The sequence below is a fragment of the Triturus cristatus genome, chromosome 6 (assembly GCF_964204655.1).
Source record: "Triturus cristatus chromosome 6, aTriCri1.1, whole genome shotgun sequence".
NCBI classification, from domain to species: Eukaryota; Metazoa; Chordata; class Amphibia; order Caudata; family Salamandridae; genus Triturus; species Triturus cristatus.
Genome location: NC_140589.1, coordinates 521222126 through 521247445, shown reverse-complemented (window position 1 = coordinate 521247445; position 25320 = coordinate 521222126). Strand labels below are relative to the sequence as shown.

At 43.9% G+C, this 25320-nt stretch overlaps 1 protein-coding gene across 1 annotated transcript in view; it reads left to right on the top strand.

The window, feature by feature from the left end:
* CD109 (CD109 molecule) overlaps nt 1-25320 on the top strand; it is a 750032-nt gene that overhangs the window by 286337 nt on the left and 438375 nt on the right. Inside the window, exon 16 of the mRNA XM_085610953.1 lies at nt 12534-12605. Within this exon, the coding sequence (XP_085467079.1) occupies nt 12534-12605 (72 nt within the window). The remainder of the gene's footprint in view (nt 1-12533; nt 12606-25320) is intronic.

Below are 25320 nucleotides of genomic sequence, written 5' to 3'. Positions count from 1 at the left end.
ACCTAAAAATGTGGCACGTGGAAGTAAAAGTAGGTGTCTTGTGAGAAAGAACAATACCTAAACCAACATTAAAGGAAATAAATAAATGAGGTAAAATTCCCAAAATCCTTTATTAAGGAAAGAAAGAAACATGTTAGGTTTATATTTTAACATGAATTTGAATTTTATTTTGCATTTATTTCCATTTCTTGGGTAAGAATTTCAGTACACTGGTGTTCTGGCTGTGGTTTTCAAAAATGCCCGAAACAATACAATACAGAGAACACAAACCTCACCTATTACTGATATACAAGGAAAATCACATTCTGCTACCTGCTGCTTTCAGTAGTCCTTTGAGCCTTTCTATTATGGAAATACACCTTTCGAAAACTGAAAGACTTGACTAATTTGCAATTTGTATATAGATATCAAATGAGAGTGGATCACTGGTCCTGAAAGAACCAAAGTTAGCATCAACAGTTAATGAACTGTTAAGAAACCCTCATTCACGTTTATCGCAAGGTGGTATTATAGCGGTATGTTCGATTATCCGCTAGTGCTTAACAACGTGACAGCATCATCATTGGGTTACTGTGTGCTTCCTCCACCCGGAGGTTCTTGCCTCTAGTTTTTTCAGTAGTGATCATAGAAGTGAGAATGTACAGCCGTGTGTGGTGAAGAAATCCCAGTGAGTGTAGGTTAAAATACTCGTAAAACCAGTCAATAATTTTAATAAAACTGGGTTCGGGTTGATTAAAAATGATTTACGTGCAAAATCAGACACTTTAGGGTCTGGTGCACTAAGTGAGAATGTTCAAAAAAATGGTCGACATGTTTCAGCCCTATCTTGTGCCCCTAAGGGTCAGGTGGGCTTTCATCAGGACCTAGTGTTTTTGTGGAGGAATCTAAATTTCATAGGACTCCTTGAGGAGGGTGGAGTGAATCGTCCAACCAACACGAATTTGTTCAATTTGAACCTGTTATGAGGTGGTGAGAAAAAAAAGGTATGAAGACTAAGTTCAGTCAAAATACATGCTGTAACTATGTTCAAAATTTAGAGCATCAGCCGTTGTTTTGCAACTTTAAAATGACAATACTTTAATTAAAATATAATGCCAATCGAAAAACAGGCTAATATTTACATTTGTTAATGGCAAAAATGGCCCTCTTTTTATATTCAGAAGGAGATTGCAGGAAGAAAGGAACCAAACAAAAACACAAACACATAAACTATTAGCCGTTTTTTGAAACAAGAAACAGTTCCCGTTGGACTTGGGAACGCGGTGCTCAATGTTGTTTTTAGGCTGTCATACACAATTCAGTAATGTCATACACAACACACAGCGCACAGGAATCTAGAGAGGGAACGGTGAGCCGCCTTATTCTGTAAAGCTAACATCGCTTAATGTAGAGACATAGAGTTGTGTTAAGAAGTTGTTGCAGATCGCAAAACGCCGTGTTCCGTAAAGCTGACATTGCTTAGTATAGGGACATAGAGTTGCGTAAGGAGATATCATGAATATTATGTTACGCTGCCAATACCATAAAGGTGAAGTGCTGATAACATCACAAGTTGTTCACATAATTACCAAAACGAATATTTGGAAAAGTAGTATTTAACGCCTAAAGCTGACATATATGCTAGTTTCAGAAGACCGTGAGCGTGCGCAGACTCTTTTCAGGCATGCTAGTTTCAGTCGGTCAAAATAATGTGCAGGAAGAAAGAATACCTTGTTTTCTCTAGTCGAGGAAACCTTCGGGGGCAGGAGGTTAGACCCCGCTCTTGGGAAAGGGGGAGGAAAGAATAGACAGAGTATTAAGTAAGTTATATACTTTACGTTCCTTCGTTGGTTTTCTCGTGTCTGTCTCGGCCGCTACCTTGCACTAGGGTGTTGTCGACTGGTTCTGCCGCTGCCTCTCTTTCCCCGGTATGCCTACTACTGGAACCGGTTCAGCATTTAAAGGGGCAGGGTCGTCACATGGATAAACAGGGAACGGGGGGAGGGACAAAGTCAATTAGCGCTAGATTCTGGTTTTTCAAAGCATTTTTGGCGATGGATGTTTTTATCAAGTAAAACCTTTACTAAAAAGTGTCACTTCGCAAGAAGAGAGAAACAGACAGTATATCAGGGGATTGCTCGAGTCGGCATGTTCATATTGTCCCACTGCTGTCTCAATAAAGTTGCGGTTCTCACAGTACATGTCTAGCCTCTTGTCGAGCTGAAAAGGATGGTAACGTTACATTTCTCTATGTAGATGTAGTCAAATTCATTGTTAAAGTAGTTGGATATACTACAATGATACGGAGTCACTTTCAGTTTTGCAATATGGTTCATTCCGATAGATAGGTTGCATTCTTTGTCCATGATGAGAATCATTGTTAATTGATCTACTCAAGATGTTGTTTATTCATATTTGGTCGTAGGAAAATAACGTGATTGGAAGCATTATTATGGTAAATTTCATTTCAGTAGAAAGGTTTATCTTTTTGCCATGGTATAGTCAGCGCTCCATTGGTGCATTATAGTTGTCATTTGTTTATGCTTAACCAAGGTATATTATCATTAAGTCCCTGTACATGAGTGCGAAGCCGGTGGACCCATCTTTGTTCTTTTTCAAACAGAATTCTTTCTGCGTTGTGATTTTTGGTAGTAAGTGTTTCTAAGATTACCCACTGGAGATGATTGATTGTATGTCCTTTCTCCAGATAGTGGCTACTCATTTTAGTGGTGCTCTTATTACATTTAACATTGCTCCTATGTTCGCAGAGTCGTTGTTTGGCTCTGCGACAGGTCATTCCGATATAACGTAATTCACAGGGGCATGTAATCATGTAGATCACGTGGGTAGTATTACAGTTGGTATGTGTTCGGATTGTCCATTTTAGATCTGGTAATAGTTGCAGGGTTTTAGTTGCCATAGTGAGATGACAGACGGAACACGTGCCACATGGATAATGGCCGGTTACTGGTACGTTACTCCAAAGGCTTAGGGTTGTTTCCAAAGTTGGTTTTGGCGGAGGTCTTGTATGTACCAAAATGTCCTTTAAATTCCGTGTCCTCTTATTTGAGAACCTCGGTTTGGGCCACTTCAAAGCTCCTGACGTTAGGATCTTCCAATTCTTGTTGATAATTTTCTTCACGTCATTGGACACCGGGCTGTAAGTGCTGACACAGGTGACCAGATTTGTCGTTGGTTCTTTCACAGTTGTTTCCATAAGGGCCTCTCTCGGTTGGTTTCTAGCCCTCTTTTGACATTTCTTGATGGTTCGTAGGGGGTAATCTCTGTTCTTTAGCTTCTCGCTTAGATCTTTCGCTTGTTCTTTGTAATCCTGAATGTTACTACAGTTGCGTCTGAGTCGAAGAAACTGACCGTACGGAAGGTTCTCTCTCATTTGACGCGGGTGGAAGCTGTTAAAGGAAAGTAAACTGTTCTTTGCAGTGGCTTTGAAAACAGTCTTTGTCTGGATGGTATTGTGGTCAATAAAGATGGTGACATCTAGAAAGTCAAGTTTGTTTGGGCTTGCTGAGTAAGTAAAATTCAGCCACTCGTCTCTGGTGTTCAGACACTGGTGGAATTTAATTAGAGTTGTCATGTCACCTTCCCAGATCAACAGGACATCATCGATATACCTTTTCCAGAAGATGATCTGGTCAAGGAAAGGGTTGGTAGGACTCTGTACGTAATTCGCTTCGAAATCGCTCACGTATAGTCCGGCCACGCTCGGCGCGAAGGTACTACCCATGGAAGTACCATGGCATTGTCGGTACATGATGTTGTTGTATTCGAAAGTGGTTCTCAGTGAGCGCTAGCCTGCAACACTCCAAGATGAGGTGTCTTGGTGTTTTGTGATTCCACTGCTGATTAAACAGTAGGACTTCAAGGGTATCCAGTGTTTTCTCCTGTGGGAGGCTGGTGTATAGACTTTCAACGTCTAAACCAACTAGCAACATTCTTCCTTCTGTGAATCGTTGGTCTCTTAGGAGGTTAAGGAGTTCTTTGGAGTCCTTAAGATAGGTAGGTGTCCGTTGCACTAGTGGTTTAAGATAGTGATCCGCGAATTGTGACAGTGGTTCGAGGACAGATTCGATCCCAGAGACAATTGGTCTTCCCGGCGGTGGTCTTCGGTCTTTATGAATCTTGGGAAGCGAGTAGAAATATGGCATCCTCGGTGTTCGGGCTACCAGAAACTCTGCTTCACTCTTGGAGATCCAACTGTTCATTTCAGCTTCGTCAACCATCTGTGTGATGGTTCTTTGGAGACGTTCTGTAGGGTCTGTTGTGATAATCTCATAGAACTTTCTGTCAGACAAGAGGTCCGTACATTGTTGATCATACCCTTCTTTACTAAGCAGTACAATTCCTCCGCCTTTGTCGGCGGGTTTTATTACAAGGTCGCCATTTTTCCGCAGTGCGTCCAAAGCTAGTTGTTCGGCTCTGGATACATTCACAAATGGTCTCTTTGTTTGGTTTTTGAGGCCTTCCACTTCTCTCATGATAGCTTGTTCGAATGCCATAATCTCCACTGGAACCTGGTGGTTCAGGGGACAGAATCTAGATTTCCGGCGTAAGGTGGTATCGCCTTCTCTCACTGGTTCATCCTGTTCTTTGAAGTAAGCTTTTAGCTTAATTTTACGACAGAACTCTGCCATCTCACATTGGAGTTTGAAAATGTCAACAGGAGGGGTAGGAACATAGCTCAAGCCTTTGTTTAAAATGCTTTTCTGTTCTGTTGTAAGAGTAATATCGGTTAAGTTAAAGACGAGGTTGTTGCGCTGGTCCCCGGCTTCGCATTGGTCATGCTCCTGGTGTGTACTTGGCGCTGTTGGTCTTCCCAGGTTACTCCCTTTCTTCTTGCCCTGTTGTTGGTCTGGCCTCTCCCTAAAAAAGGAGGTCTATGTGTGTAGTTTTGGCTCATATTCGGTGGTGGTGGAATTCCCATCTGTGGGGGGCCTGGGTAAAAGGGGGCGTTCCAGCCTTGAAAGTTCAGATTAAACGGCTGAAAGGAAGCTGGGTGTGGCGGAGCGTTGAAAAAAGGGTTATACCAGTTATGAGACCTTCTCCTATTTTGGCGTCTATATTGTCCTCCATTTCGCCTGGGTGTGTAGGTCTCATCACCACTCCAGTCTGATCCATTGGAAGAGGAACCTATGCTCGAGTTACTCGAGTTGTTATCGTAGTTCTCTTCCGGGACTTTATAGTCGTCAGCACTATAGGGGTGCATTCTTTCATTGGAGAACTTCTTTAGGTCTTTTCCAAGCTTTTGGATTTTGTTTTGTGTGATATAGTCCCTGGTCTCGTTCATTTCTTTGTTAATCTCTTCAAGTCTTTTTTTATATACTGTTAGGTGCACCATGTTCTTAAGTTTAGTTTCACTCACCCGGATCTTAATGGTAAGTTCTTCAGTCAACCTGGTAGCTGTTTTTATGATCAGGACAAGGTAATCTCTCGTACACTTCCATGAGATCGAGGACCAATCTTTGCGGAAGGTCAAGTCATGCAGGAAAATGCGTGGAGCGTTATTCACCCAGAGTCCTCTTGGGGCCACGTTGGCGCGGAGATATTCAGTCATTATGATCCCATGAATAGCAGTGCGTACTTGTTCCTTTTTCAACTCGGACAGTTCTTCCCAGTCTGTAGTTTGTGCTAAAGTTTGTGTTAGGTCTTTGTCCTGCAGTAGTGAGGGAAGGGACAAAATTGCATTGATTTCGTCTAAAGAGTAGCTCAGGCCTAAGTTCTCGGCCATTCACCCAGACTGGCTGTCTATTCTTTCCTCCCCCTTTCCCAAGAGCGGGGTCTAACCTCCTGCCCCCGAAGGTTTCCTCGACTAGAGAAAACAAGGTATTCTTTCTTCCTGCACATTATTTTGACCGACTGAAACTAGCATGCCTGAAAAGAGTCTGCGCACGCTCACGGTCTTCTGAAACTAGCATATATGTCAGCTTTAGGCGTTAAATACTACTTTTCCAAATATTCGTTTTGGAAATTATGTGAACAACTTGTGATTTTATCAGCACTTCACCTTTATGGTATTGGCAGCGTAACATAATATTCATGATATCTCCTTACGCAACTCTATGTCCCTATACTAAGCAATGTCAGCTTTACGGAACACGGCGTTTTGCGATCTGCAACAACTTCTTAACACAACTCTATGTCTCTACATTAAGCGATGTTAGCTTTACAGAATAAGGCGGCTCATCATTCCCTCTCTAGATTCCTGTGCGCTGTGTGTTGTGTATGACATTACTGAATTGTGTATGACAGCCTAAAAACAACATTGAGCACCGCGTTCCCAAGTCCAACGGGAACTGTTTCTTGTTTCAAAAAACGGCTAATAGTTTGTGTTTGTGTTTTTGTTTGGTTCCTTTCTTCCTGCAATCTCCTTCTGAATATAAAAAGAGGGCCATTTTTGCCATTAACAAATGTCAATATTAGCCTGTTTTTCGATTGGCATTATATTTTAATTATAGTATTGTCATTTTAAAGTTGCAAAACAACGGCTGATGCTCTAAATTTTGAACATAGTTACAGCATGTATTTTGACTGAACTTAGTCTTCATACCTTTTTTTTTCCCACCACCTCCTAACAGGTTCAAATTGAACAAATTTGTGTTGGTTGGACGATTCACTCCACCCTCCTCAAGGAGTCCTATGAAATTTAGATTCCTCCACAAAAACACTAGGTCCTGATGAAAGCCCACCTGACCCTTAGGGGCAGAAGATAGGGCTGAAACATGTCGACCATTTTTTTGAACATTCTCACTTAGTGCACCAGACCCTAAAGTGTCTGATTTTGCACGTAAATCATTTTTAATCAACCCGAACCCAGTTTTAAAAAAATTAAAATTATTGACTGGTTTTACGAGTATTTTAACCTACACTCACTGGGATTTCTTCACCACACACGGCTGTACATTCTCACTTCTATGATCACTACTGAAAAAACTAGAGGCAAGAACCTCCGGGTGGAGGAAGCACACAGTAACCCAATGATGATGCTGTCACGTTGTTAAGCACTAGCGGATAATCGAACATACCGCTATAATACCACCTTGCAATAAACGTGAATGAGGGTTTCTTAACAGTTCATTAACTGTTGATGCTAACTTTGGTTCTTTCAGGACCAGTGATCCACTCTCATTTGATATCTAGATATTTGTTAAAGAAGCTGAGTGGGTCGCAACTCCTTCTTTCTCCCTCCCCTTGATTTACACATAATTTGCAATTTGCACATCTTTATGGGTTGCTGCTACATTTATAACCATCTTGTGAATGATATTTCACATATATTGAGATGTGCTGTCATGTTGCTGCGGTCTTGCTGGGCTGCGGTGGGGGACTGCAACCCCAAGAAGGAATATGCCACGTTACATTGCATGCCATTACAACGCGGTAATTACAACCACCGCTTTGTTACATCGCATGCCATTACAACGCAAGTCGGAACAAGGACCTGCTGTAGGGGGGGAGCTGGATGTTGGAATAGTATATTTTACTATTCCAACTCCAGTCTGTGCAACAGTAGGGAAGGTGTTGGGTTTTAAATCCAACACCTTCTAACACCCACAGCAAGTCAACGTTCCAACTTGCATTGTAATGGCATGCGCTGTAACAACGTGGTCGTTGTAATGACCGCCTTGTAATGGAATGCGTTGTGTTGCATGTGTGGTAAACAATGTTTACCTCCAGAAGTCACTTACAAGCCAAGGAGGAAGGTCTCCAGCATTACTGACGCGTTCTTAAGAGATGTGAGTCCCACGGGCTTGGTATACATGCGGGAGGCGACCATGCCAAGAATGGGCCTGTCTTTGACCTCTATCAGCCGGAAGAGGTTGGTCCACTTCTCTTGGCCCAAGGTTATGAGAATTACTTGGGTGAGTGGCATTAGTTTTTTTATTTTTTCTTTGCCTAAGAATGGCCCTAACTGTACGATAGCAATAAGAGCAATCCTTTTTCTAAAGATTGTTAGCCTGGTGAGTTCTTACATAGCAAGATATTGGATTTTATTTGTGAGCTAAGAGGGGAAGAGGAAGATACTGGGGGTCAATGGACCTCACAGAATGACATCTATACCTTGAGCTCTGTGACTGTCAGGCCACCCCTGCTTTATACCCCCAAGCTAGCTAGTCACCTAGGGTACCCTGGGATTCCATGGTGGTCCTTAGATTTATTCATAGGACCTAGCATGTTTGTCAACGAGGGGAGATTTAAAATGGTTTGATTACCTCACCATTGAGTGATCTGCATTATAAAAAAGGAAGTCGTAAAGCGCCCCAGCTATGGCCCCCTCAGCCAGGTGTATACTGAGGCCCTTGGAATTACCTCCAATGACAGTCCATCTTTTAGAGCAATTTAACGTGATTATTGAGGCCAGTATGGCTCCTCTGATGGAAAGGCTGAGATCTTTGGAGCCAAATATTTCCCATTTTATCAGTCTGCATAAAGCTGAGGCTGGGCAGCCTAGTACTGTGTTAACCACATCATTTAATGATACAGTCAATGATGCAGCTACCCACACAGGGATGAGGCAGGTTTTGCCCCCTGGTTCAATTAGTTCTACCACTTCTGTATCTTGTGAGGTTGTTCCCAATAATACAATGGTGTCTCAAGCTGGGAGAGTCAGTCAAAATGGGAACAAAGAAGTATTATTGACTGGTATGAACAAAGAAGGCACGGAATTGTATAAGGTGAATCATTCACGCTTAAACCTTCCCCCTGAATGCTGTCGATATGTTGCCGTGCTAACAAATGTGCCACTTTTGCCGACATCCATTGGGGAATCTACTACTCAACTGAAGAATAAGGTTTGCCTTTGGTTAAGCCAAAACTCTGACTTTAATCCCGCAAAATATAAGAGCATCCTATTTCTTAGGATGATTGGATGGATTGGCTCTTCGGCCAAGCAGCAGAGGAGGGTTTGTATTGTCATCAATTGTCATTACTCTAGGTTAGCTAGACGTTTGATCTTATCCAATTACCGACAAAGACCGATGACCTATGGCATTAATTTAGCACCACTAAGGTTCTTCTACAAACAGTAGCAGCCTAGGATGGAGCCTCCACCACATAGATTCCTGCTTAATACCAGGACAGCTGATTGCCGTCCATCTCTTCTGACAAGCAACAGGTCCTCCGCCCATTCAGCCTTAGAGGCATTGATTGACTATCACTTCATTGTCACTCATTGGAGTACTGTGAGACCCCGGCTACATCAGATACTGGTGCTGTAAGTTCTCTACCTTTGGATATTGCTAACAGGGTAGACTCTTTGTTCCATCTTGTGTGTCGGATAGTGATGATGCAAGAGACTTGGACTTTGGAAAATATCACTTGGGATAGTTATTAGTTTTTTTGTCCCTGCTATTGCTGTTGCATGGCATAGAGCATGGAGGGGAGGGGTTGATGATTATGATTCGTATTTCAAAGTTGTATAAGACTTTTCACGTTCTTTGCAACCATCATTGGGATACTATTTCTATGGGTGATCCTTATTAACAAGTTACATTTTTTTGTTATTAATTTTTGCAATAATTTTGATTCCCTATTTTATGTCTTGTCTACCTTAAAACACAAATCAGCCACTACATTGAATGTCATGCCATAGTAGGAGGAGATTTTAATGCCAATATAGGAACAAATACAACTTCACATGATCCATTTGCGATGGCGGACAACCATTTGTATGCCCATGCTGCTGATCGCAAAAGGATGAAACTTTTAGAGGTCCTTTTAAATTTTAGCACACTAAATGTAGTTGGGAAGGTGGGTTATTTGTTCATGCAGACATCCACTTTTGTGGATTGGGGGGTCAGATTACCAGAATTGGTTATATTTTTATTACAGAGGATTAGGGCCAACTTGTTTTTGCTGGAGGAGTTAGGGAACGTAAGCATCGTGATCATAACCCTGTAGAACTGGCACTTGATGTACCTAACTGCAGGTGATCTCACAAACCCTTAGGGCCGACAGACTTTGTTATAAAGGATAATAGGCTTAATATTAGTTGTCAAAAAGCCCATTTTCCGACTGTGCTGACCACTTTGCTGAGATCCAACCGAGGACTGATTGCGGATTGTCTGTTGGTCCGATAACCCACCTCCATTTGAAATTTTATTAGCCTTTGAAAAACTGAAAAACTCTGTTATGGATCTTGTTAATGGCCGCGGTAAACCTGCAAGGAGTCCCTATCCAGGATGGTTTGACAGCTCATGTAAAGCTGCAAATAAAGGATTACGCCTAGCACTTAACTGTGAACCCAGGAAGAAGATATTGATGGCCACTGCCAGGATGGAATACAAGCAATCTATTAGAAATGGGAAACCTGGGATCAAGGCAGAAATGTGGGAGAATCTTGTGTGAATATGTAAAGTAAAGGAGACTATGAGATTTTGTGACATTGTAAATAGAGTGAATTACAGTAATGTAACTACAGAAGGGTCAGGGTCCAATATTGCTCCCAAACACAGGCAAGATTATTTCAGGAGGATTTACTCCTTTGGGTAAAATCTGGGAAGGATGAGATGGTTATTGTTCTTCAGTTCCCCTTAGAGATCACATTTCACCTTGATGAAGTTGTAACGGCATTGAAGATAGTCGGTCTAACAAGGCACTGGCCCTAGGGAGTACCAGTGACCCTCTGCAAAGAGACTATCCCCCTGTGGGCACCTATCATCACCAATGTTCTTAATGCCACTGTCTCCCAGAAAATACGTGCCTCATGGCAAACGGCTTTTATAGTACCTATTTTTAAGAAAGGTAACAGGAAGGATCCCCAGTGTTAGAGACCAATTTCTTTGATGGATTCAATGGTTAAGATTGTGGGGCATATTAATCTACATAGAACTGAGGTTCGGGTCCAGGATAATGATATCCTCAGTTTTTTGAAGTTTGGGTTTTGTGATAGGATTGGGATTCAAGAGCAATGTCTGAATTTATATCTTTTGATAGCGAAATATGATTGCTAAAAGGGATCATTATATCATTTTATGGATCTAGCAGTGCCTTTGATCAGGTAAATAGCTCCAAACTCTGGGAAATTTTACCTAAATTCGGTTTGCCTCACACAATAGTTGAATTTCTATACACATTACATGAGGGAGTCGGTGCATCAGTTAGGTTTGCATGGAGGATGAGTGTATTAAATCATTTAAACTTTTTAGGGGTGTTTATATATTAACGGGCTGTATTATATTTTTGGGGGGGTTTCACATGGGAAGGATCTTCCGGAAGCCGGAAAGCTAAGTACGTGCCGGCTTTACGTTATGCCGATGACGCGATTTTGCTTTTAAGAAAACCAAATTGTTTACGTGGTCTTACTGGTGCGTTTGTCAAATATATGGATGATCTAGAAGTTAATATATCTAAAACCTATTATATGGTGTGTAGTAAGCCCCAACCAAAACTGGGCCCATGATGATAAAGGGGCAAATTATTAAGCGTGTTAATGAGTTCTCCTACCTGGAGGTAACTTTTGACTCTAGGGACAACTGGCTGCCATGTTTATGGAACATACCTCTGTGGGGGCTGTTTTTGGGTTAGCTTCTAGAGTCAGTAACAAACCAATTTTTTCCTTACTGGAGGTGTATAAACTAAAGTATTTACTGATTATTAGCTTTGGGGTATCTATATGGGGGTTTCTGGAAGAAGAGAATCAATTTTGTTGCCGATTGTTTGGGGTAGGACCAGGTAGTCCCCATTTCTTTTCACACAAGGAATTGGGCCTGAGTTTTGTGGACGATCATATAAATCTTGCACCACTTCTTCTCTGGATTGCGGTTTGGGGAAATAAACACACTGAATTTAATAGGGAGATGATGTCTGACTGTGTGGCATGTGATCTGTGGCAGAAAATCCAATGGCTAAGTTATATTTAGAGCATCGCTGAAAGTTTGGGAAGGACAGCATCGCTGAAAATTTGAGAAGGACGGAGCTGTTTTTTTTCCCTCATCTGTTGAGTAAAAGAGAGGCTGGTTTGGTAAGAAGGGATTCTGAGATTTGCATCTGCTGCTAGAGAGACTAAGGAACTTGGGAAATCATCTATGTCAGGGTACTGAACTTTATCTCTCACAGTTCAACAATGTTTGGGAAAGATCACTCTTGACCAGGTTCTGGCTGTTGTCTACCAGATGCAATCTGTTTGTACTTTTGGGACCATATGACACAAAATATATTCTTGTGTGCCTTTGTGACGGTACCTCCTTCCAGACACTGGTGAACTTTACCGTTTTTTGTAAGTATTTTGAACCTTTTAGACTCAGATATTTGCTACCTATTTTAAAAGCCCTGGGCTTTCGACAATGCAGGCCAGCATTTTATTATCTTTGTATGGTATCTGATCCTGTTGCATGTTTTTCTGTAGGAACATTCTTAAAAATCGCAATACCATGGCATAACTCTGAATTTTTAAAACTATTGTGTGTAATGTTTAATAACGTATTGTATATTTTATGTGATGATTGTTCACTTAGGATTATTTTTAATAATTGAATAAAGATGATACTGACTAACAACAAATGTTGTAAATAAAAAACTTTATGAATTTTTTATTGTAGGTGATCCAAGAACTTAAGCACATCAGTGACCACTTTCAGGGTTTGATCAGTAATTCTCTTGACGTTTTTGAGGTATGGTTATTGGTTTTGTGCTTCAATACAACTTGTGTTTTTAAATTGTGGATTGATTGCTTCTTTTTTGTTATTTCAGTTGGATACTAATGTTACAGCCGAGATGTCACTGATTGCCTAAAAAAATGTAATTGATTGCATGAATATTTTTGTCTTCTTGCCATAGTTTTCTATCAGCGGGGTAGCAAGGGGGGGCAGTCCGTCCTGGGCGGCATGAGTTTTGGGGGCAGGGGCCTCCCCCTGCTCTTACAAGCATGTGCTGTGGGGTGGCAAATGCAGCAATCGCCAGCACCCCACCCCCGCTCTTCCATGCGGCCACAGCGGGGCGCTAATGCAGGGATCACCACAGGCGGCAAAGTGTGTTGTTACGTCACTGTTTTCTAATCATGCATTTGATTAGCTCTGCTCACAAAACAGAGCATAACTTTCACTGAACAATGGGCTTGGGCATAGAAATGACTTAGACCACCATTAATGTGGTAACGAACATTAGAGCAGCTGATTCATATCCTTGCCAACTACATACGTTTCATATTCCCTGAAGATTTGAGTCATGGCAGCCCAACCCCAGCATTGGTAGAGTATGCCTATAATGATGAGGTGTTGTGCAAGCTAAAGTTCTATTTTATCTGCTTGTCTTACGAAAACGGGGATTATACTTGTAAGGATGAACAACCTATGGACACACACCTAATAAGCTCCTGATATGAGCAGAGACGGAAAGGGAATTCATTTCTTCTCATATCAGTACTTGGTAATTCCAAAATAGCCACACCCATGAGGAGCACCGCCCTATGATGATGCTTTACACTCGTTTGAGTGTGTGAGGGCACATAATTATAAGGAGGCATACTCCCATTTTATGCATACTCGGTTACCTTTTGGAGACAAAAACCTTTTCTCTCACAATCATAATCAGCCTGTTGAGAACCCTTCCCTCCCCTTTAGGAACTGTTGCCTCCTTGTGTTTTCATTTACTACTTAGGAGCATAGGCACAGGACCTGCCTTAATTTTTTCGTAACCTGCTCCTCGTCCCTCTTCTTTTGTTAGTGTTGAATTGATGTACGGCGGCCAGCCGTGGGACACCCTCTCTTTTTTCTCCTTTCCTCTACCCTGGACACAACATTATATACTTTTTAGCTTACTTCGTCCCGATCTTAGGTGGACCATCCCTTTTACATACATCCCCAGTTAGAGACAATGACTGTAGCAAGATGGACAACCAAGGACTTAGCTTTGACGATGATATTATAGCTGAAATCCTCAGAGCACCCTCTCTTAGCAGGAGAAGGCAGCACTAGCACAGTCAGTAAGAATGATGATTGGAGAGCCTTACAATCAATCAGAAAACTGCAGATCAAGACAGCCCTACATGGGATTGTCATGACAGAGTATCTCAGAGCTAATATCGCTCCAAACGGTCTCCTGGTCACATTAGCACCCATAATATTTTTAGAAGATCTTACCTTTCGCCATGAATGGTCAAAAATAGCCTGGAAATGCACCCGCGATTGGTTGGTACTAATTATCAACACAGCAAGACGTCTGTCTGATGAACTCCTCATAAAAATCACAACCGCAGAGAATGATTTAAAGACAGGCATATCTATCACTGCCTTTAAATCCCGACTTGCAGAAATAAATGAGGAGATGAATGACCTTAAAGACTTCATTACAAAACAGAAAGTGAACAAACTCCAGAAAGATCTAAAACGCTTTGATAAAGAAAAAGTTTACCCCTATATTAAAGATGATTACATTTTTCAACACTCTGAAACCACATCTGATGAGGGAAGTAATACCCATTCAGGAAGATCGGAATCTATCAGCAGCGACTCAAGTTATGAGAACACCCAGCGAAGACAAAGGGGAGGCTACAGACACCAACAATCTCTGTCACATCAACCACCCCCGCTTATGCAAAGCTATCCATCCTTACCTTTCCATCCACAAATAAACCAGGGACCTTGGATGGGACACCCTACCATGTAGCAAGGACCACCAGGACACCTCTCCTCGATGCCCCAATACCAACAGTTCCCGAACCCCCCTTTTCTCAACAGAGGGAGGGGCAGAGGAAGAGGCAGAAGAAGAGGAGGAGTCAAGAATGTCCATTGGCAAGATCAGTAACAAATGGTACTGAGGAGCAAGACCGCCAAACCCTAGTTGTGAATCTTTCATCTTATCCTCTTGGGGAAGGTGAGGATCTACTCCTGGAAAAGGGTTTGGGCTTCGTTCCCACCCCTAAGGACGACACCTTTTTACTCCATCAAGAACTCCATCAGTTCTTTCGTAAAGTGCGATTAAAGGCATTTTTTCAAAACAAAATCGAGGACCCCATTGTAGGCACAGGATTTAAGAAAAAATCCAAATTCACACCTACGACAGCCATGACACCCAACGAGGTTCTGACATTTGAACAAGCTATCTTGAAAGACATCCAGGCAATCACACAGAACCATCCCTTTGATAACCTGATGAAAAGAGAGAGAAGACTACTGAAGGAGATCACAAATGATCCAACCATTATCATAAAACCGGCAGATAAAGGGGGAGGCATTGTTATATAAGACACGTTGGATTATGATGCAGAGTGTACTCGCCAACTCTCAGATACAAAATATTATGAGCGTATCACAGTAGACCCCACCAAACATCTAAGCATCCGGATAAAAAGCCTGGTGATGGAAGCAGAAATCGAAGGTTGGATAACCCGAGATGAAGCATAATTTCTGATTAATGATAACCCTCATACCCCCTACTTTTACTGTCTTCCCAAAATTCATAAAGGCATCAATCCTCCTCCAGGACGCCCGATTGTGTCTGGGATTGACTCACTACTGGAGCCTCTCAGCAAATTCTGTGACTTCTTCCTGAGACCATTAGTAGTAAAAACTCCAACATATCTACGAGACACCACCGAAGTCCTGAATCTGATCCAAAACTTTACAGATCCTTATTTGATCAACCTTTTGGTCACTCTAGACGTAGAAGCGCTATATACCAATATACCTCAGGACTTCACCATCGAGGTTCTCGAATGAGCTCTCCACGACCAAGACCCATGGCCCCATACAACACCCATTAACTTCATTCGCGACTGTACTACCATCGCCTTAAAAGAGAATTTCTTTGCCTACGAGACCAAATTGTATCACCAGATCCAAGGTACTAGCATGGGGGAGTACCTTTGCGCCGAGCCTGGCCTGTCTGTACGTGGCCAATTTCGAATCAGAACATATTCTTAAGCCTTCTAAACAAAAAACTTTAGAGACCTGCTGGTACACACACGCCCTATCAATCAGGTACAAACACAACCAACACTATGGGCACTACCTCCAGTTGTAGGACATTATGCATGCGGGTCGTGCTCTGTATGCCCCCAGACAACAGCAACCAAAGAAATAGACTTAGGCATGAGAAGACCATGGCAACAAAAACGCCACACGAACTGTAACACCAAGAACTGCATTTATCTACTTACATGCCCTTGCTCACTTCACTATTTAGGGATGACCACAAGACCAGTCAAGACCCGCATTAATGAGCATAAGAGTACCATTCGCTGCCGCAAGAAAAATACTAGACTATAGACTCATTACGCTGAGAAGAAGCATACTCCAGATGGTCTTCAATGGACAGTAATTGATTCTTACCCCCATTGGAACATATCTGCCCTATATAGACGTGAACAATAATGGGTTTTCAGACTAAAAAGTGATAAAATAGGTCTTAACGAGGCGATTCCGTGGATTGAATTGGTACCATAGTCCTGTATCACTAGGTCAGTTGGTCATGACCTAACTGCATTAGCAAATGCATTATAAAGCTCAAGATCTGCCACCTATTTATGAATTGCAACCCACAGGTTTTTTCAAACCCATCCATCTTTAGCCCTCTTCCCTCTTTACCATTGACCAGTCATCGCCCTTACTCCCATGCTAGTATTATAACCGATTAAGGTTTTTTTTCTGCAAGGCACTACCTTTACTTCACAATCTACATTTTTACAATATACATCTTAGGTTTTTAAGATTTACCATTATAGCACCACTCTTGCTTATGAGTCGTAGCATACCACATTCCCTTTCCAACATGGCCGCCCCAACAGCGTCCGCTTCCTTTAATACACCCCTCACCCTCGATCTTTTTAACCTCCACCGTCACTGTGGCGCCATTAACGTGACCCTTCGTGGTTTTAATTCTATTTTGCGGTATTTTTTCACCGATCTCTGTGTTTTTAATTCATTATTCAATTTCCGTGGTCTTCTTAATTCCACCTTTTGTATCCCACCCGCAGTAGCTCCACTCTTGTGAGCTGTTGCAACATGGCCGCGAGAGTGATTACCCTTTTTCATTTCGCTTCACCTTTCCCCGCCCCTCCACCTGGAAGTTGTCAGACCCCTTCCCACCTCACCGCTCTACCTGTCCCCACCCTTCTACCCGGTAGTGATAGCCCCCTCCTGCTTTTATTCCTTCCGTGTCCCGTCCCACATTGCCAACCAGCATTACCTGGTCTGAGCGCTAGGTTCCAGACACCTTGTTCAGGGAAAATTGGTGAGTCACCTACGGGAGCGGGACAGATTATTTTGGTAAGTTCGATTTCTGTGAATCCACACCCACTAAGTTACGAATGAACACCCTTTGTCATACACTTTTTCTTTTCTAGTTATCCCCCGGCTGCCAGACGTTTCGCTGCTACAGCCCTTCCTTCAATACAAGAGGGTTAGTGATGCCTCTTCTGTTTCCTTACTTATCCCCCCCCCCTTTTATTCATATTCTTTCCCTTTCTGGATTTGAGCACATTAGCATAGCGCGGTTTCCTGCACTTACGCGCCCCTGTGCTTTCACGATCCCTGGCCCTTGGTGAGCATATGACTTTTGCGCCTCTCTACGCTCGCTTGTCCATAGGCCCCCTTATTCTCACTCCGATGATCTCCAGCATGCCGGGTCCGTACCTTCGGACTGTGGGTGTATCCCGCCCTCTTCTGTCACTCACCCCGTAGCTGCCATCACGATCCGGATTATTTTTCCTTCTGTGCTTTCAGGACGGTGGCAGCTCTACTAGCAGCTTCCCATTTAGCCCTCCTCAGATTGAGCCTGGGCCACCACACCGTCCCCATTCAGGACTACTTTGTCCCTCACTCATAACTTTTGCGGGCTATTTCCGCCGCATGATTAACTTTGTAACTTCAGCTTGCTCCGCCTGCATCACCTCAGTCTGTCTCTCTGTCTACCCTGTTGATTTTCCCCCCTTCCCCTGTTCTTCTTGATGAAATAATTTTTTCCCCCGCCACACCACCTTGAAATTATTGGGATGACCACTCGCTCTCCTTTTCTCACATTTCCGTTTGTTAGAAGCATTTCTTTTATGGGTTCAGGACCTGGCACTTTTCTTTTCCTACCCTCACCTGGCTTTAACACACTTCTTGCTTTAGCCGCCTGTCGGTCTCTGATTTTCTTGTGACTGTCAGTACTTTTGTATCTTTATCCTTATACTGTATTGAATCCAGCGTCCTCTGGTGGCTTTCTGTTTTCCCCTTGTCTCCCACAGGTTTAGCTTTTTTATAACTTGGACAAGACGGTTCTTGGACGCAGTGACGTCCTTCCAACCAAGACTCTTGCTGACTTGGAAGTATAGGGCTTTCCCTGACTCCCAGTCCTTCTCTTATTTTTCCCCATTTTTATACCCCGTCCTGAAGAAGCACATAAGGATCCATTAGGAACCGTTAACAAGAGCGAAACATGTCGGCCATTTATGACCCCTAACACATGACCCCCCCTTCCACGGTTTGTGAGCAGGTTGGATAAACATCTATCCAACCCCTCCTATTAATTCAACAGAGAGTCTCCAAACCCATTTTTTAATTTGCCTTTAGGACCCTTTATTAAACATTTTGTCAGGGTACCGCGAGGTAATTTTATCATCACTCACTCACTTTACCTTGTCCCACACACCCACATGCACAAATACAGCACCTCCTTGAAAAGAACTCTGACAAAGAGCCCTTCTGTAAGGCTTGTGAGGGAATGCAGCGCCACCCCCACGAGGAGCACCGCCCTATGATGATGCTTTACACTCGTTTGAGTGTGTGAGGGCACATAATTTTAATGAGGCATACTCCCATTTTATGCATACTCGGTTACCTTATGGAAACAAAAACCTTTTCTCTCACAATCATAATCAGACTGTTGAGAACCCTTCACTCCCCTTTAGGAACTGTTGCCTCCTTGTGTTTTCATTTACTACTTAGGAGCAGAGGCACAGGACCTGCCTTAGTTTTTTCTTAACCTGCTCCTCGTCCCTCTTCTTTTGTAAGTGTGAATTCCAAAATACTCACATCAAAATAATTAGTGTGCCTGGTTTATCAATAAACAGAAGGAAATATTTGGACTGCCATGATCACGTTCCATGGGATCAGGTCTGCAGAGCTTTACACCAGCAGGTGGAATTTTTGTCTTAAGAAAATCTGCAAGTATGGTCCTCCAACTTTGGAAGGTTGTGGTTATAGGAAGGAAATGGGTATGTTGGTGGGATGGAAATGGGCATGCGAGATGCATGCACCAGCTACAAACCTGTAAGTTAGACTTTATTCACAAACATTTTGTATGCCTATATCCATTCTGTGAGCATGTTTATATTAACCAGGAAAATGTCGACCCATGTTTCTCCCTGAGGATTTTTCTAAATTAAAATCTGCAAGTATTTTCGCTCTTTTGCAAATGTGTAAGTTTATGGTTTGAGGCAGGAAAATTGTGTTTAGGTGGGAAGAGAAGGGTCTTGCAAAATGCATGCTCCAGTTACAAACTTGTAAGTTTGACTTTATTCATAAACGTTTTGTGTACCTACAACCATCTTGGAAACATGTTTAGATGTGCCCCAAGAAATTATTGTCCTATATTTCCCCAAGCTGAAAAGTATTTTCCCTGTGGAGTAAAAGAGAAACTGTGTGTGTACTAATTCAGAATCAACCATACTAACTGCTGTGAATTGTTCACCCAATGAACAATTCAAAGAAGTATAGAAGATGTATATAGAAGAATAGAGGGGAGTACAGTTAGTGTGGATTTCCATGGGTGCTCCTGGGGAAATTTGTTGAATCTTCTGAATATCAGAAAGAATTCTCTAAATCATTATTGCAATAAACCTATGATTAGTAGTTGTCCTACTTTGTTAATATGTGTCAGCTTGCAGTAGATCGTTTTGATCGGCGTGGAAATATATTCTTTTCACACTCGAAGGCATCATAAATATTGTCTTCGAGGAATCATTTTCCTATGGATTGCTCAAGGTAAACTAGAACGCCATAATACCTATTACATGATGATTCAATCTGCTTTGAATTAATGTTTCTTTTTTTTTGTCAGAATAATAATTATCCAGGCAAATGTTGCATGGTAAGTGCCACTTTTAAACCTCCTGTCACCTTCCCCTTAAGATGAATTGTAGACTTCAGTGCATGTCCTGAAGCAAAGGGACACCGTGCCCTTCAAAGGAAAGCACTCTTTTTGCTCCTGTGAGAATTATAAATCTGTCTTTGTCTTTTAAGTCCATGAAACCAGTTTTTATAATAAAGCCTCGATCTGCATCCAGGAAAGACTGATCTCTTCATTCTTGAGACAGTGACATATATTGATGACCACAGGGTCCCCTTATTCTTAGATCCACAGCACCTCCATCAGTGAGCCTCCCTCAAAACCACATAGATCTTCACCTTTGGCTTTTTAAGGAAGCCCAGCTTCTGGATGCCTCACCTTGGCCCTTGTTTCCTATCATTTCTTTTGTGGAGCCTCTACTTCATACTTTCAATAATGACTGTCATGTTTTGCACTGATGGCACACATTCTTTGGAACCTCCTCCTGATGCTTCTTTGCATCACTATATCTTTGATTCTTCACCCCAATGTTGCCAATCAGGTACTTCATTTGTCCAGTTTTTATTCACCTCTTCCAATCACCATTCCCCAATATGTCTACACTTCCCAGTGCTTTCACCACCAGATTTAATGTTGGCCTCAGATTGCCACAGGAGACAGTCTCACCAGATGTCTGTTTCAAAACGTACTCCCATGGTAGAGAAAATGCGATATGCACTCTTGCTCTTCTACTCTTTGATTTCTGCCATGGCCTCAGCCCCAGTATTCTCCACTGGTTAGTGGTGTAACTCAAAATTATGCCCCCATCCCACCTGCAGAATGTGAAGAGGGGCCCTTGAGTCTCCCATATCTCACAGATATTCATTGACTTTGGGCTAAAAGTGGCTCCCCCTGAAGAGTTGGGGGGCCCCCGCATCTCAGGGGCTGATGGGGAATGGAATGGAATGGAATACATTTTTATATAGCGCGATAGCTACCCGCAGGCGTCCTAGCGCTTTAACAGAATACAAGTGGGTGGCGCGGGTCGAGGTTATCTCCTGAAGAAAAAGGTTTTTAATTTTCTACGGAAAAGCAGGATGTTAGGTTCAGATCGGATAGAGAGTGGGAGGAAGTTCCAGAGCCTGGCCGCGTTTGTTGAGAACATTCTTCCTCCACTTCTTTCTTTTTTGAACCTAGGAATGATGACTTGGAAGGCGAGGGTCGACCTCAGCTGCCTGTTGGGGTGGTAGGGGGTGATTAAGGTGTGATTCAGGGTTGCTCCTTTCCTCCAGTAAGCACGGTGGGCGATGCACATGCTTTTAAAGTTGACTCTATCCTTTACTGGCAGCCAGTGAAGGGCTCTTGATTCAGATTTCACTGATTGCCGTCTGGGGATGCGTAGGAGAGTACGAGCTGCGCAGTTTTGGATAACCTGCTGGTTTTTTTGGGTGGATTCGGGGGCTCCTAGGTAAAGGGCATTTCCGAAGTCTAGCCGAGAGAGGATTAGACCCTGGACCAAGATCTGTCTGGCCTCGAAAGGGAGGAGCGGTAGGATCTTTCGTATGAGTCTCATAATACCTATACAGGTGGCTGCTAGTTTGGTTGCTTGGTGGCCGAAGGTTAATGCGTTGTCCAGCCAGATGCCCAGGCTCTTGATGGAATTCACGGCTGGGGGTGCGGGGCCTAGTGCTGGCGGCCACAGAGAGTCGATGGATTTTTGGGGGGAGTAACCCAGCACCATTAGCTCTGTTTTGTCGCCGTTCAGCTTCAGGTAGGACTGGCTCATCCAGGTGCATACTGCTTCCATGCAGCCTCTGAGATCGCTGGAGTAAGAGGAGGGATGAGTCAGGGTAACCACCAATTGCGTGTCGTTGGCGTAAGACACGACTTGAACGCCAAAAGGGCATAATATTTCTGCATGGTGAAGCATGTAAATGTTAAATAGTGTGGGGCTCAAGGACGAGCCCTGAGGAACCCCACAACTAAGTGGTCTGCTGAGCGAGGTGGTATTCCCCTCACAGACACGGAAGGAGCGGCTAGAAAGGAGTGTAGCCAGGTCGCAGCAGTGGAGGTTATCCCTAGCTCTGGCATTCTGTGGCATAAGATGTCATGACTTAGTGTCGAAGGCGGCACTGAGGTCCAGTAAAATGATGGCCGCAGTGCCGCCCTGATCCACGATTTTTCTAGCTCCTTCTGTTACTGCTAATAAAGCAGTTTCCGTTCCGTGCATGGGGCGGAATCCAGTCTGAGAGGTGTCCAGAGAGTTGTTAGTTTCCAAGAATTCTGTCAGGCATTGGTTTACGTAGTTTTCCACGATTTTAGTCATCCACGGTAGCAAAGAGATTGGGCGGTAGTTCCCGGATTCATCGGGTCTAGATTGGATTTCTTCAGGAGAGCCTTCACTATAGCTTGTTTCCACTTTGGGGGAACAAGCTCTACTGAGAGAGAGTTGTTGATTAGGTTCAGAATAGTGGGGAGGATGGTGGGGGTAATAGTTTTTAGGAAACGAGCTGGGGCTGGGTCACTAGGGGATCTAGACTTGACTTGTAGTATTATGGATTCTAGATTGGTAGATTGCAGAGGAGGGAAGGTTTCCAGAGAAGTAGGAGGGGTGGGTCTGGTATACTGTTGAGCCGATAGGGGGTGAGGGGATGGGGGGAAGGAGGAGTAGATCGTGGCTATTTTATTGTAAAAATAGTCGGCCTGTTCATTGCAGCGAGTTTGTGCGGTCAGAGGATCTGGAAGCTTGTCTGGGAGTTTTAGCAGATTTTTTGCGATCTGGTAAAATTCCTTAGGTTTGGATGCTGCTTCGTTAATCTTATTTTCGAAGAAACTGGCTTGGGCCTTTTGTATGTTGATTTTATAGAGTTTTAAAGACGCCCGATATTCAGTTTTGTTGGTATGAGAATAGTCCAGGCGCCATTTCTGTTCCAGTCTTTGGCATTGTGAGAAGGGAAGGGAAGGGGAAGAGGTCTAACCCTTGTAAGAGAAGGACCCCGAGTTAGTAGTCGCAAAAGAGAAGAGGTTTATTGTTATTGACCAAGTTTCAAAAGTTCCAGTTCATAAACGAAAACTACACGAGCACGGAAGGAGTGGTCTGTCTCCGGGATCTCGCAGGTCTTTTGTGTGGTCTGGTCCGGTGCTTCGCCTTGTCAAGCAGGGATGCCTCCGGAAGTAAGGGGTTCCCTCGATGTCTCTCAAAGGAAGAGAAAGAAAATATAGCGGAGGTTAGTCCCAACCCGGGACTTTATAAGGGGAAAAGAGGAGGAGGGGAAGTGACGGGATCACCAGGGAACCTTTCACCGATAAGTGGAACACTCTCGTGGAGGGGTGCACTGGGTGTGATGGATACGTCAGCCACTCGTGTTGGGATCCCTCCCGTCACCCACCCCTATCGGGTCCCTCCCCATGTGAATAGGAGCCCTCCTAACTTGGCTCGTACCTTGTGGTGCCACACTTCTCCTGAAGTGTGGCGGGGCGGAGAGTGGTACCATTGGCCTCCTGGCTTACTCTCGTTCTGGAACGACGTGACAGCTGGGCTTCCTCCCTGTTCCTCCGGCGAAGACACGTCCACCTTCAGATCCTCCGGCTGGACAGCGAAGACTTCGGTGTACCTGTGGGACGACTTCTCCTCTCCTCTCGGCGTCGCGCTGAGTTCTTCCGGGCAGGGCTCTAAGAACTTCCCCAAGACGTCTGATTGGCTGACGGGTGGTGACGTCAGAGGCGGGGACACCTCCTCCCGGAATGTCTGTTCCCCCTTAAAGGGGCCGTGTCCGTCCTGTATGCGGGGCGGAAATGAACACTAATTAAAGTCACTCGGCTCGTGGCCAGCCGACTCGTGGCAGGCAGGGACTTCCTGACACATCCCTCCCCCGGGATTTCCCCGATCGGGGGAAAAAGGAAACCGGGACAAAAAATCAGCATTCCCTTGGTCCCGACCTTTCCGGTGGCGAACCTCGATTTGGAAGGGTTGTAGAGCCAGGAACCATCGAAGGATGCGATCGTTATGACCCCGGTTCCTTTGAAGCCAAGTCAGCGGGGCATGGTCAGTGTATAAAACAAAGGGTCGCCCCTCCAAATAGTATCGGAGCTTGTCTACTCCCCAACGGACTGCTAGGCACTCCTTCTCAACAGTGGAATAGGACACCTCCCTAGGGAACAGTTTCCGACTGATGAAGATGATAGGCCTTTCCAACCCCTCCGGATCCGCCTGAGACAGGACCGCCCCAATACCCACCCCTGAGGCATCGGTCTGGAGGATGAAGGGTTTGGAGAAATCCGGGGACGTTAACACGGGTGCAGAGGTGAGTACTGTTTTTAGGGCCTGAAATGCATTGGTTTCCCTGGGAGTAGGTGCCGGTAATCTAGGAGATGTCTGAGTTTTCTTTAGAAGGTCGGTGAGAGGACCAGCTAAGTCGGCAAACTGGGCAATAAACCTCCTATAATAACCCACTAAGCCTAGGAAAGCCCGTAGATCTCTTTTGGTCTTGGGATACGGGACTTCTAAAATAGCCTTCACTTTTTCGGTCTGAGGCTCTAGTTTCCCGTCTCCCAAGGCATATCCTAGATACTTCACTTTCCTGAAGGCTATTCTGGTTTTCTTGGCGTTTATGTGAAAGCCTGTTGTCCTCAAACTGCAGAGAATGTTTTCCAAATGGCCCAAAAGTTCCCCCCAGGTCTTACTATAGACGACGATATCGTCTAGGTATGCGGAAGAATATTGAGTATGAGCGGCTAACACCGTGTCCATTACCCTCTGAAATGTTGCTGGAGCCCCGTGGAGGCCGAATGGGAGGACCGTGAAATAATGGCCAGAAGGTGTAGAAAAAGCTGTTTTCTCTTGGTCCGAGGGGTTAAGAGGTATTTGCCAGTACCCCTTGGTGAGGTCTATAGTGGTGATATAACGAGCCTCCCCAAGACGTTCTAGCAATTCATCCACCCGCGGAAGGGGATAAGCGTCCTGTTTGGACACCCTGTTTACGGCTCTAAAGTCGATGCAAAACCGAATACTGCCGTCTGGTTTGGGGACGAGTACAACCGGAGAACACCAGTTGCTGTGAGAGGGCACTATAACCCCAGAGCGCAACATTTGGTTGATCTCGTCCTGGAAGGCCTGTCTTCTGGCTTCGGGAATTCTGTAGGGTTTTTGTTTGACTACTGTTCCAGGAGAGGTGGGGATGGAATGTATGGCTATATTCGTTTTCCCAGGTTGATCCGAAAAGACGTCAGGAAATCTGAGAAGAAGTGATAACACGTCTTTTCGTTGTTCGTTTGTGAGGTCGGGGTTGATGGGGGTGTCATGCACGGTGTGATTGGCAAGGGTGAGGGAATGGACTGCGTGTGGAGGTTTTGCCAGCC